Source organism: Lepidochelys kempii, chromosome 13 (assembly GCF_965140285.1).
Source record: "Lepidochelys kempii isolate rLepKem1 chromosome 13, rLepKem1.hap1, whole genome shotgun sequence".
In the NCBI taxonomy this organism is placed as follows: domain Eukaryota; kingdom Metazoa; phylum Chordata; order Testudines; family Cheloniidae; genus Lepidochelys; species Lepidochelys kempii.
The window spans coordinates 32,239,791-32,251,955 of NC_136392.1; the positions used below are offsets into that span (position 1 = coordinate 32,239,791).

Genomic DNA, 12,165 nt, shown 5'->3' on the forward strand with positions numbered 1-12,165 from the left:
CAGTGCCAAGGAGAGTGGTGCCCAGGCGAGGGGGACCGGTGCTGAAGCATGGCAGGTTTGCCCTGGGAGAGAACTGGCCCCCTGTGTGGTGCCGGTTCTAGGGCTGGGGACTGCTGGGCTGCCATCTCTATGAGGTCCCTGCTGCCTCAAACGTGTCTGGGGCAGATGGCAGGTCCAGCTCCCCCATTTGGCTCTCCCGTGCTGGGGACTCCAATGGGACCAGACTCAAGGGTTCTACCTGTGGAGTCAATAGTACCAGTTTTGCCTGAGCAGGAGCAGAGTGTCCCGCCACGGCATGCACTCTGAGGGCACCATCATACTCAACTTCTCTGACTGTTGGCGAATGCCCCCTCTCGGCTCTTCTTTGCTTTTTATGAGGCATCGACGAGTGTGACTGGTGCCGAGAGGCTGCTGAACTCATCTTTGGTGCTGGAGAATGGCGGCGCCGCGAGTCTCTGGGTGCAGGGTCCTTTGCCGACGCTGCAGCCTCCCCTACTGAGGCCGGTGTGCTCAGCACCGAAGTGCTGGGTTTTGGCCCCGACACGGGCTGTGCCAGCTGGGGAGAACAGCCGACTCCTTAAAGAGAAAGCTTAAGTCTGAAGTCCCTCTCCTTTTTCCTTCTTGGGCAGAAGCTCCTGCAGATCCTACACTTATCAGTCTGATGGGCTTCCCCCACGCACTTTAAGCAGGAGTCATGAGGGTCTCCCCTGGGCATAGGCTTCTGGCAGGACCCACAGGGTTTGAAGCCTTGAGATCAAGGCGTGCCCTGGTCCCCAAAGGAGAGAGCGGGGGGGGGGGGGGAGGAGGTAGCCCCCAACAAAACTTAATCATTAATTAAATACACTAAAAACTAACAATACTATGCTAATAAAATTATTTACAATACGAAGAAAGGGACTGCTAGGAAATCGCTTGCCCAAGGCAAGAGAAAGAGAAGCTCCAACAACTGTCACTGGCGGTAAGAAGGAACTGAGGAGGGAGCAGGTTGGCAGGGACCTAGATACACCCTGTATATACGCCCTCCACAGCCGCCCCGACAGGTACCAGTGGGGGAAAAGCTTTCCAACTGTGCATCTGGTGCGCACACCCCTACTTTGAGTGGACACGAGCAATCGCTCGAAGAGGAATCCACCACTACCCCTAGTAAGTTGGTCCAATGGCTTCTTCTTTGAGTATATGCAGCTCTGTATTCCACGTAGATGTGTGCGCAGCCAGCGCACCGGAGTCTGAAAATGTTGCCTAGCAACACTGACGGTGTGGCGCTCACGCCTTGCGGCCACCCCTGCCCCAACCTCCCTAAGTTCCTTCTCACTGGCTGGGGCTGGAGTCAGAGCTTGGTGTGGTTTTCACTTCACAATCCCTTCTCCCTTGCTGAGAGTTCTCTTTGTCTATAGTTGTAAAGTTAGTACTTTGCTTAGTGTTGGTGTGACTTAGTGCAGTGATGCCCTCACTGGGGTTCAAACACTGTCCGTTGTGTCAGCAGGGACGATCCCCATACGAGGTACTTGTTCTGTGTGGGTAAGGGTCATGTCAGAATGGTGGTTGATTTAACCTTCAGTTAAAAATGTCCACCTTATTTCAGTCTGAATTTGTCTAGCTTCAACTTCCAGTCATTGGCTCATGCTATATCTTTGCTAGGTTCTGCACGTAAAAGTAACATCATCTCCTTCACTCCTGTGCACCAATAGGAGCTAGAGCTGAAAAAGGCCATTACCGCCCATCTAGCCACCTCCCCAGCCAGGGACCAGGGTAGGCTCTTCGCTACACTACACCTGCTAGTGCTCTGTTTAATCTACTTGGAAATTTCTCAACCCATGAGGCTTCGCATCACCTAGTCCACCACCACAGCAGAGTTCCAGATTTCTGCTTTCAAGCTTTGGGTAAGGACCCAAAATGGCTCCTGCTCCCACACTGTCAGTAAGTGTGAAATCAGGGGCTTCCCTTAGCAAGATGCTTGCCATGTTCCTTCAACGTTTGCCGGTGGAACTGCCTCCATCGAAGATGGTAATTACCTCCCACTGTTTCCAATAGGTCTGATCTCAGGGAAGATGGAAGCCCATTAATCAGCATGGCCTTATTGAAGTCAATAGGAGCTTTGCCTTGGATGAGGGCATGAGAATGTGACAATGCCAGGAATGCGACTGAGGGGTGTGTGCAGGGTGAGGAAATTGTGTTAGGAACAGGACAGGAAACGATGAGTAGTCAGTGGAGGCAGATTGAAGGGGGGAGGAGGCGGCAGACAGAGGAGTGCAAGAGATTTTGGGGGCAGGTGGCAGTCAGAAGGGTGCAGGGATTGTGGGATGCAGGCAGCAGTCAGAGAGGAGTAGGCAATGTGGGGTGCAGTCAGCAGTCAGAGGGGTACAGGCGATGTGGCAGGCAAGTAGCAGACAGGGGGCTGGGAATATGAGGGGCAAGAGGGACGTGGGGCTGTAGTGGAGGAGGGGGCAGAGGAGGGGTAGGAGACAAGGAGAAGAGCATGGAGAAGAATGTGAGTGGGGCAGCAGTCTGTCCTGTCGAGGTAGGGCGGGGGCTAGGGACAACTGAATGGCAACTCCCCAGACCCTAGTGGATAGGATGGAGTAAGTGGTGAACAGGGATCTGCATCTGTGTGTACATTTGAAGGTGAATCTGAACCTGAGATGATCCCACACTGCCTGGGGGCTTCCCCCATGAGGGGAAAAAAATCCACAGACAGGCAAAAACAACACAATCTATTGTTATTAAAATTCATGATTTTAAGGTCTGACTCATGGTGTTTGAGCTCTTGGGGTTGACAACAGTGGGAAACAAGGTGCCCTGCACAGCCTCATGCTATAGACTGTTGACCTCAGCAAGAGGGAAAAATGGCAGGGGGCACAAAGGAACAAGATGGAACAGGCCCAAATCTGTGACCTCCATGATAAGTGTACTTCCCGATGGAACTGACAGGAAGAGGGACCTGGGGATTTAGAACATGCTTACACATGCAGACTTGCCAAATGTCACATGTTGCAGGGCACATGCATGTGACAGGTCTGACACACAGGGAGATTACAGGCAGGGCTGGTAGCACTGTCCATGGCTCAGGTGGCATGACACTTCCTGTTATAAGACCTTGCTTTCAGTTGTTTCTATGTTGCCAGACTTTTGCCATTTGGGCTGAAATTTTCCATGCCATGTGTCTGCCTCAGGCTTTTGCTTCTTTTAAAAAAAGTTTAAGCGCAACAGTCCAACCATTTCTCAGAACAAGGCTGGGGAAAAATACAGCAGTTCTTCCCATGTTAAAAATATTCTTCCAGCTGTTAGCTAAGAAACTCTAGCACCGCTATGCTTTGGAGAAAGGATTTGGAATTTGGCAGGAAGGTTGCCCTGATGTCAGAGATGCATCTTTTGCGATCCCTATAAAAATCCACCAAGTTACGACCCCGGAATTAGATCTCACATGCTCAGTGGGGACCTGTTAAGAGTTTAGCAACTAAATTCTTTGAAAATTTACGGATCCTGTGTACGGATCCTGCTCCAACCCATGGCTGCAGAGACTGAGCAGGACTTTAAAGAACGTAAGAGCGGCCGTACTGGGTCAGAGCAAAGGTCCATCTAGCCCAGTATCCTGCTTTTGGACAGTGGCCAATGCCAGGTGCTTCAGAGGGACAGAGCAGAACAGGAAGTTATCATACTTTCCCTGCAATTGCTGCTCCCAGCTGCTGTGTACTGGTCACAGAAACTGAGCAGAGACACTCTCTCTCCTGTGCTCTCATTGGTCCCCCTCGGGTGCTTGGGAAGCCTGGAACAGGAGGAAGCAACCTGACTGGGGCTAAGGATGGGTGGGGGAAAGAGAGAAACGGAGACTGGGACAAGAACAGGCTGGAGGGGATGGGGTAGAAGAAAGCAAGCTCCTTAGAAACTGGAATAGTACCGAGGATTCCTGAATGTCAGGATTCCTCTGCTGTCAGTCTCTCATTGCCTTCTAATGGCTGGACCACAGAGGATGACAACCTACTACTGCTGCTATAAGTTACTCTGTGCTGTGGATGTAAAGGTACTAACCCTGCTGATCAAGTATGGGGGAAGTCATTTTGTTCCATAATATGGCATTTTTGTTTGTTTTTTTATACTGTAGAAAATTACATTAAAAACCCCTACAATACATGAACATTAAGGTGACCAAGTCAAGCCCTCAAAAGTTAGGAAATGCCTGAATTAAGGGTGCCCTCACATTGGGGCCAAGGTGCCTTAATGGTGCATTTCCATACCTTGAACAAACCTGGGCTTCTTTTAACTTCTTTTAACTCAGAATTTCTTGGGCTGACAACGTTTGGTTTGGGGATAATTGCACCATTCCTGTAATGTATTTTACACTAAATTTTACACTTGTATGCGCTCGCAAACATTACTCCATCTTGATGTACACTGTTATAATTCCAGTTTGTCCAGACTCAGGCCTGGATTCCTATTTTTATATTGCTTTGGAATTGTTCTCAATTTAATATCATCTGCTAGCTTTGTTAACATGCAGTTTGGCCAATCACTAACGTAAATGATAAAAACAGATCCAACCACGCCATCCTGCCTGCATACTTTGCCATTCATCATTACCTTTGTGGTCCTTCAGACAGTTTTCAATTCACGTAAGAGTATGGGATCAAAGTTAATTAACCAATTTTAATAAATTAGTTGAGTTACATTGAGTCACTCTACCAAATGACAGGTTTCAGAGTAGCAGCCGTGTTAGTCTGTATTCGCAAAAAGAAAAGGAGTTCTTGGGGCACCTTAGAGACTCACAAATGATGAAGTGAGCTGTAGCTTACAAAAGCTTATGCTCAAATAAATTTGTTAGTCTCTAAGGTGCCACAAGTACTCCTTTTCTTTCTACCAAATGCTTTACTGAAATCCACAGATGGTATATTTTATTACAAAAGTTAAGGATGTGGGGAGTGAAAATACGATTCAATTTAAAAAGCTGACAAAACATTTTTAAAAACAGCCAAGATTGGTTTCTTACTAGCACAGATCACTTATCTTGCATTGAAAGAGAAGTTTTGAGCATCCCTACTGCTGGAGTTTTGAGGTGCCCTAGGCAGAGATTTATCGTCTTGTAACCATGTCTGATGTGCTAGGTCTTGCACCTTATTGCCTGAGAGATTCTGCAGGGCAAGGCAGGAGGGGCCAGCACATTTTGACAGATGTCTGAAGCTGTATCCTGTGAGCACATCTGTAAATATTCTGAACATAAAGGAAATAACTGCTGGGTGGCGTTGCCAGAAAGTTTATTTGATGGCAACTTTAATCCACTCAGCATGTCATGACAGGATGCTGCTCCTCCTGCAACAGCCTCAGGGGCAATTCAACAGTGATGGGCATGAAAGGCTGCCCATAGGAGGGTCTGCACAGCCTGACAAGATGGCTAATGAAAAATCCTCACAGGAACAAGGATTGAGCTGTCCTATCCATAAATCAATGCCGAACAAGAGACAGTGATGGAAGGAGGGGTGGGGCTGTCTGGTAATCCCAGGTATCTTCTCTTTGCGCACTCAGGGGGTCACTTGTGTCTTGAAGGATTTGTTTAGTTCTTCTCTGCATTCTTCATGGGCTGCAGCAATTTCGTATCTACGTCGTCTTCCCAAGCTCTATTTTCTTCTGAATGACACGAGCAGAGTGATAGATCAAGGAATCAATGAGTCCTGCCACTGAAAGAAGAAAAGAGAAGGATCAACCCAGACATTCCACAAAACAGAGAAGAAAATGCTTTATCACATTGGACAAACACAGAACCATTCCCCCAGGGGCAAAGTTCCAGCTCTAAGCACAGAGAACAACCCTCGCAGCTCCCTGGGAGATTGTGGAGACCCTGATCTCCTCCGATGGAGATGAGACACAGATGTGATTATGCTTCTCAGGACAAAGATGATTCTCACCAAGGCAGCTGATGCATACACTGAAGAACAGAATGGTACCCAAAATACAAGAGATTAAACCCCATTCTCACAGAACTTAAGGGGCCAGGATTCCAAAGCAAAAGGACAAGACCTCTCTCTTCGACAGATGGGCCCCTACCCCTATGTGTTTCATTGTGCATATTTATTTCCAAACCTATCTGTATATCCTGAAAACCCCAAACACCCTGCTCAGAAAAAGACTCAGATCCATTTGCCAAAAAGAATTGCTTCTGGAAAGCTTTTCCCTGGTCAGACACATTTTCTAGACAAATATGACTCAGATGTATAGTAACAACAGAGAGTCTGTAATATTTCCTCAACTTTGTTACTGTTTCAAATGGAAATTTAGTGTAAAGTTAGCTTCTTTTCATACTGCCACTTATGCTGAAATTAGACATTATTGTATTTATACTTCTATTGTGAACTGGATAAATAAATGAACTTTCATTCTAATGATTATTTATAGCTCTAAAGGATGTGTGGCACCTCAGGGACGGCAAAGAAAGCCCTAATCTCTGCCCAAAGGAGCTTCAATCCATATTTCAGTCCTAGTATGAGCAGGGTGAAAAGCCTGCACATTTTAGGAAAAAATGAAACTAAAAACTCTGATACCTGTAAATACTCCTCCAACAATGGCACAGACTCCCGTGAGGAAGTGTGTAAAGGGCCTAGAGAGAAGAAAACAGGTTGAATAATCTCCATGAGCTCAGGCGCCACGATGACAGATGGATACCTAGACAGATCGCTTGCAAGTTATAATTATAGAGCTTAAACAAACAAAAAGGAAGAGTTTGAAGGTGTAGGAAAATTAAATCCCAAAATTCAATCTGTCCAGCTACTGGTCAGAGTCTGCCACCATCATTCAGGCTGAGTGGTGCCGTACTTTGCAAATAGGCCCACTGATATCAATGGCACTATTCATGAAGTGATATACTCACTTTATGAAATAAAATATACAGAATTTTTCATCCCAATAATTTACCATCAATGCCTATCTGCACTGACAATGCAAAACCACGAAACCAAACCAACCAACCAAACAAAAACCCCATGTTAATATGTGATTAAGATGGAGAACCGTGGAAAAGTTAGGATATCACTAAGTTAAGTAACATGAACTGAGCCACATTGCACAGTCTGCTTGTTTAAGGGTATATATTTAACAAAGAGTAATACATGTAATTAATGTACGACATAAGAGAAATAGGAACAGAAACTACTACATCTTGTGTGCGCAATGCAGCTGAAATAGGAACCTCAGCTTTTCAGTTTGCTGAATTCTATTTGCTTAACTTCACAATCTTCATGTAGCATTAATGTGATTGTGTCTGACATTAATCCCCCCCCCCCAATATTAACGTCTTTACTCTTTTCTGCTGTACTTCCACCATTGCACAAAGATAAATGGGACTCTGCTGTGAAACAGCACCACAAAAGCTCACTTACCAAAACTGGTAACATACAGTGCAACGTGCTGTATTCTGTGAGCACATTTGTTAATATTCTTAACACAAAGGAAATAATTGCTGGGGGTCTTGCCAAAAAGTTTATTTGATGACAACTTTAATCCCTCCATCATCCATCCATCAGTACCTTTCCATTGTCACAGAAATGCTGTGAATTCTCCTTTCATCAGAACACTGATTTAAAAGCCTGGCTACATTAAACAATACACTTTTGTACCCTCTGACTGTGTTTTATTTGTTGAATACTGGTTAGGAATACTTGGTGTTTCACTGTGTCACTATGTGTGCCATCCCCAATATAGCTACCTACAATAAAATACATGGAAAAACCACTGAAAACATCACAAAACACAGATTTCACACATTGTGTGTTACTGTCACTACAGGCCATATTATAAAACCTCGGTAAATCTGGAGAGGTTCAGGTTATATAAGAACTGGCCTCACCGACATCTTCCAAGCAGGATGAATGAAGTGAACAGAAACACCCCCTTACCTGTGTTTCTCTGTCAGTTTCACCATCATGGGAGAAAGCTCATAGAGCACAAATACACCAGGGAGGCCCTGATCGCCTATTAGCCCGTTGGCGATTTTCTCATGCCGGGTAACTGAAAACTGGTTAGTCCTCACCACCTAGCAGGAAATATGGGAAATATTGAATATGAAATAAATATGGGAAATATTGTTTCATTAATAAAGTAACTAAAAGACTAAGTGGCGTAGACTGCACTTTGGAGCCTCTGCTGAAGGCCACCGTACCCCTAGAGCATGTTAGGATGGGCACTCCCAGACCTAACCCTATCTTCACTAAAGACGACATCCTGCAGGATTCTAGAGAACTGAGAGCCAGGAGTGAGAATGAGCCATGCACAAGTCCCCAAGCTCTGAACGATTTTTGGTCTCTAACGGTGGTGATAATGGGTAGGAGCACAAGTCCTCCCCACCCCCCACATTATCTTTGGAACCTTCCAGACAGTTCCTTCTTGAGAGCTGCCTGCAGCCACTGTTCCAACACTTCTAAAACCTCCCCTAACGCTCCTCCCTGCCTTCCAGTCTTTGGAATTTTTATTCTGGTGACCTTTTGCCTCCCTGACTGATAGTTCCTCCAGCATTCGGAGGCTGCGGAGGAACCTTGGTTCTGCAGTCCAGATCTTTGTGTTTTCATGAAAGGCTTGATGGTACCAGTACAGGCTGGGAGTGCACATGTTCCCCGACTTGGACGATTGACTGATCAATGACAGGTCACTGGAAGCAACTGAAAGATCAATTCGTGTTCACCATCAGGGTGCTGGATTCACCAGCGTTCATGATAAACTACCCAATTCCCAGCTTCTCCCCAGCAGACACCAGGGTCATGTAGGAGCCCTGCTCAATGCAGCTCAACTCAAAGCTTATCCGCACCATGACAAGATACAAGATATTGCTAGTCTGGCGGAAAGAATATATGACAGCCAGCAAGAAACAGCTGGGACCATGCTTTGATTACTTGGTTTCATGGCTGCACCTGTATTCATAGTACCTATGGCACTACCGACATCATCATAGTGGATGCTGAGATCCCAGCAGAAGCAAGCCTCCCAGGGACTCTTGCATCACATCTGGGAAATGAACTCTCTCTCTGGCTTGGTGGCAGTTCAGTGTCAAGGTGACATTGAAAGAGATTTCCAAGTCTCTCCCACTCAAACTGTAAGGATCATAGATGTGTCCGACCTGACTAGGGAGTTCATGCAGAGGAATCCTCACCAGGGGACTTGGACTCTCCAGAAACAGCTGCACAAGATGGGAACAGCCCTGTATGCTTGAGGGACCTTTGGAGACCTGGTATCCCAGGAATTGAGCCTGAGTCATACAGACATTCAAACCACTGTATTTTTACATAACCAGGCAAGAGGTGGCACCTCCTGTGTCAGGAAGCCTACGGATGTGGGAGTGGGCTATGTCCTACAAGACACCTGGTCAGAAGAGAACAGGACTACAGACAGCCTGAGTGGATCTGAGATTGATCCTTATGATGAGTGGTCTCTGGAACTTCCAGTTGAGAACATCAACTTGCTGAACAAGATGCCAGACTTCTGCTCATGGTGCTGAGAAGAGACCACACTGATGAGTCAGCAATGTGATGCTGTTGCAAAAGAAGCAAATGCAATTTTGGGTTGAATTAACAGAGGCATAGCACGGAAGTCATGGGAGGAGATAGTATTGCTCTACTCAGTGCTGATTAGGCATTGCAGGATACTGTGTCCTGTATAGAAAGGACGTAGAAAAACTGGAAAGGATCCACAGATGAGTGACAAAGATGATCAAAGGGATGGAATGCAAGCAATACGAGCAAAAGCTGAAGGAACTGGGTATGTTTAGTTTGGAAAAGAGAAGATTATGGGGAGACATGATAGCGGTCTTCAAATACTTGAAAGGCTGACATAAAAAAGGGGAAAAATTGTTCTTTCTTGCCACAGAGGGCAAGATGAAAGGCAATGGTTCAAACTATAGCACTGCAGATTTAGATTAAGTCTCAGGAAAAACTTCCTAACTGTAATAACAGTAGGACAATGGAACAGACTTGGAGGTTGTGGAAGCTCCTTCACTGGAGGTTTTCAAAAGGAGGCTGGAGAGCATGTTTCTTGGATGGTTTAGACATAACAAATCCTGCATCTTGGCGGGGATTAGACTAGATGACCCTTGCGGTCCCTTCTACACCTATGGTTCTAGAATTGTCTGTCTTTTTTATCCACTGAAACTAAGAATCTGGCCTCAGATGATCAATCAGAATCAGGGCAACTGACTCTATCCTAGCAGATTTCAGAGTAGCAGCCGTGTTAGTCTGTATCCGCAAAAAGTAAAGGAGGACTTGTGGCACCTTAGAGACTAACAAATTTATTTGAGCATAAGCTCAAACATCTATGATCCTTACATTTATTTATCCTAGCAGAGGAGCCCTCTCACGGATGGCTTAGCTCCTGATCGTGTAGAGCTCTGTAGGCATGGTGCCTTTGAGCAGCAGTGAGTATGGTATTTTTAGATAAGAGATAATTACTCACCTGCTAATTCTGGTTCTCTGAAGATTAGGGCTAATTGCGCGATTAAAAAAATTAAATTGTGAAATTAATCGCACTGTTAAACAATAACAGAATATCATTTATTGAAATATTTTTGACTGGTTTCTACATTTTCAAATATATTGATTTCAATTACAACACAGAATACAAAATTTAGCTTATAAAGGGTAAAGTTAGAAGGGGCTTGATCATGGGCCTATAACTACCTAAACAGGCAGAGTTCTGATAGCACAGGGCTCTTCAATCTAACAGTGTTCACTTTGTTTATTTTTTATTATATTTGCACTGTAAAAAAAACAAACAGTATTTTTCAATTCACCTAGTACAAGTATTGAAGTGCAATCTCTTTATCATGAAAATTGAATTTACAAATGTAGAATTATGTACAAAAAAAAACTGCATTCAAAAATAAAACAATGTAAAACTTTAGAGCCTGCTAGTCCTACTTCTTGTTTAGCAATTGCTCAGACAAACGAGTTTGTTTACATTTGCAGGAGATAATGCTGCATGCTTCTTGTTTATAATGTCACCTGAAAAAAGAACAGGAGTACTTGTGGCACCTCAGAGACTAACAAATTTATCTGAGCATAAGCTTTCATGAGTGCCACAAGTACTCCTGTTCTTTTTGTGGATACAGACTAACATGGCTGCTACTCTGCAAAATGTCACCTGAACGTGAGAACGGGTGTTTCCATGGCACGGTTGTAGCTGGCATTGCAAGATATTTATGTGCCAGATGAGCTAAGGATTCATATGTCCCTTCACATTCCAGAGGATGTCATGCTCATGACAGGTTCTGCTCAATAATGATCCAAAGCAGTGCAGACCAACGTATGTTCATTTTTGTCATCTGACTCAGATGCCACCAGCAGAAGGCTGATTTTCTTTTTTGGTGGTTTAGGTTCTGTTGTTTCTGCATCAGAGTGTTGCTCTTTTAAGACTTCTGAAAGCATGCTCCACACCTTGTCCCCCTCAGATTTTGGAAGACACTTCAGATTGTTAAACCTTGGCTTGAGAGCTGTAGCTATCGTTAGAAATTTCACATTGGTACCTTCTTTGCATTTTGTCAAATCTGCAGTGAAAGTGTTCTTAAAACGAACAACATATAATGGCAGGTTTCAGAGTAACAGCCGTGTTAGTCTGTATTCGCAAAAAGAAAAGGAGGGTTATCAACCGAGATTGCTATAACTTGAAATATATGGCAGAATGTGGGTAAAACAGAGCAAGAGACATATAATTCTCCTCCAAGGAGTTCAGTCACAACTTTAATTAATGCATTATTTTTTAACAAGCATCATCAGCATAGAAGCATGTCCTCTGGAATGGTGGCCAAAACATGAAGGGACATATGAATGTTTAGTATATCTGGCACATAAATACCTTGCAATGCCAGCTACAAAAGTGCCATGTGATCACCTGTTCTCACTTTCACATGACTGTATGCAGCAGTATCTCCCATGTATGTAAACAAATTTGTTTCTCTTACAGATTGGCTGAACAAGAACTAGGACCGAATGGACTTGTAGGCTCTAAAATTTTATAGTGTTTTGTTTGAGTGCAGATATGTAACAAAAAAAAAATCAACATTTGTAAGTTGCACTTTCACGATAAAGAGATTGAACTACAGTACTTGTATGAGGTGAACTGAAAAATACTATTTATCATTTTTACAGTGCAAATATCTGTAATTAAAAATAATATGAAGTGAGCACTGTACATTTTGTATTC

At 44.5% G+C, this 12,165-nt stretch overlaps 1 protein-coding gene across 3 annotated transcripts in view; it reads right to left on the reverse strand.

Annotated features, from left to right (window-relative positions):
- Positions 1-4,621: 4,621 nt before the first annotated feature.
- Positions 4,622-12,165, reverse strand: part of ERGIC3 (ERGIC and golgi 3) — a 56,929-nt gene continuing 49,385 nt past the window's right edge. For all 3 annotated transcript variants that reach the window (XM_073310056.1, XM_073310055.1, XM_073310057.1), the window contains 3 exons: positions 7,878-8,014; positions 6,528-6,583; positions 4,622-5,666 (listed from right to left, as the gene is read on the reverse strand). In XM_073310056.1, coding sequence (XP_073166157.1) covers positions 5,587-5,666; positions 6,528-6,583; positions 7,878-8,014 — 273 coding nt within the window. In that variant the 3' untranslated portion in view covers positions 4,622-5,586. The remainder of the gene's footprint in view (positions 5,667-6,527; positions 6,584-7,877; positions 8,015-12,165) is intronic.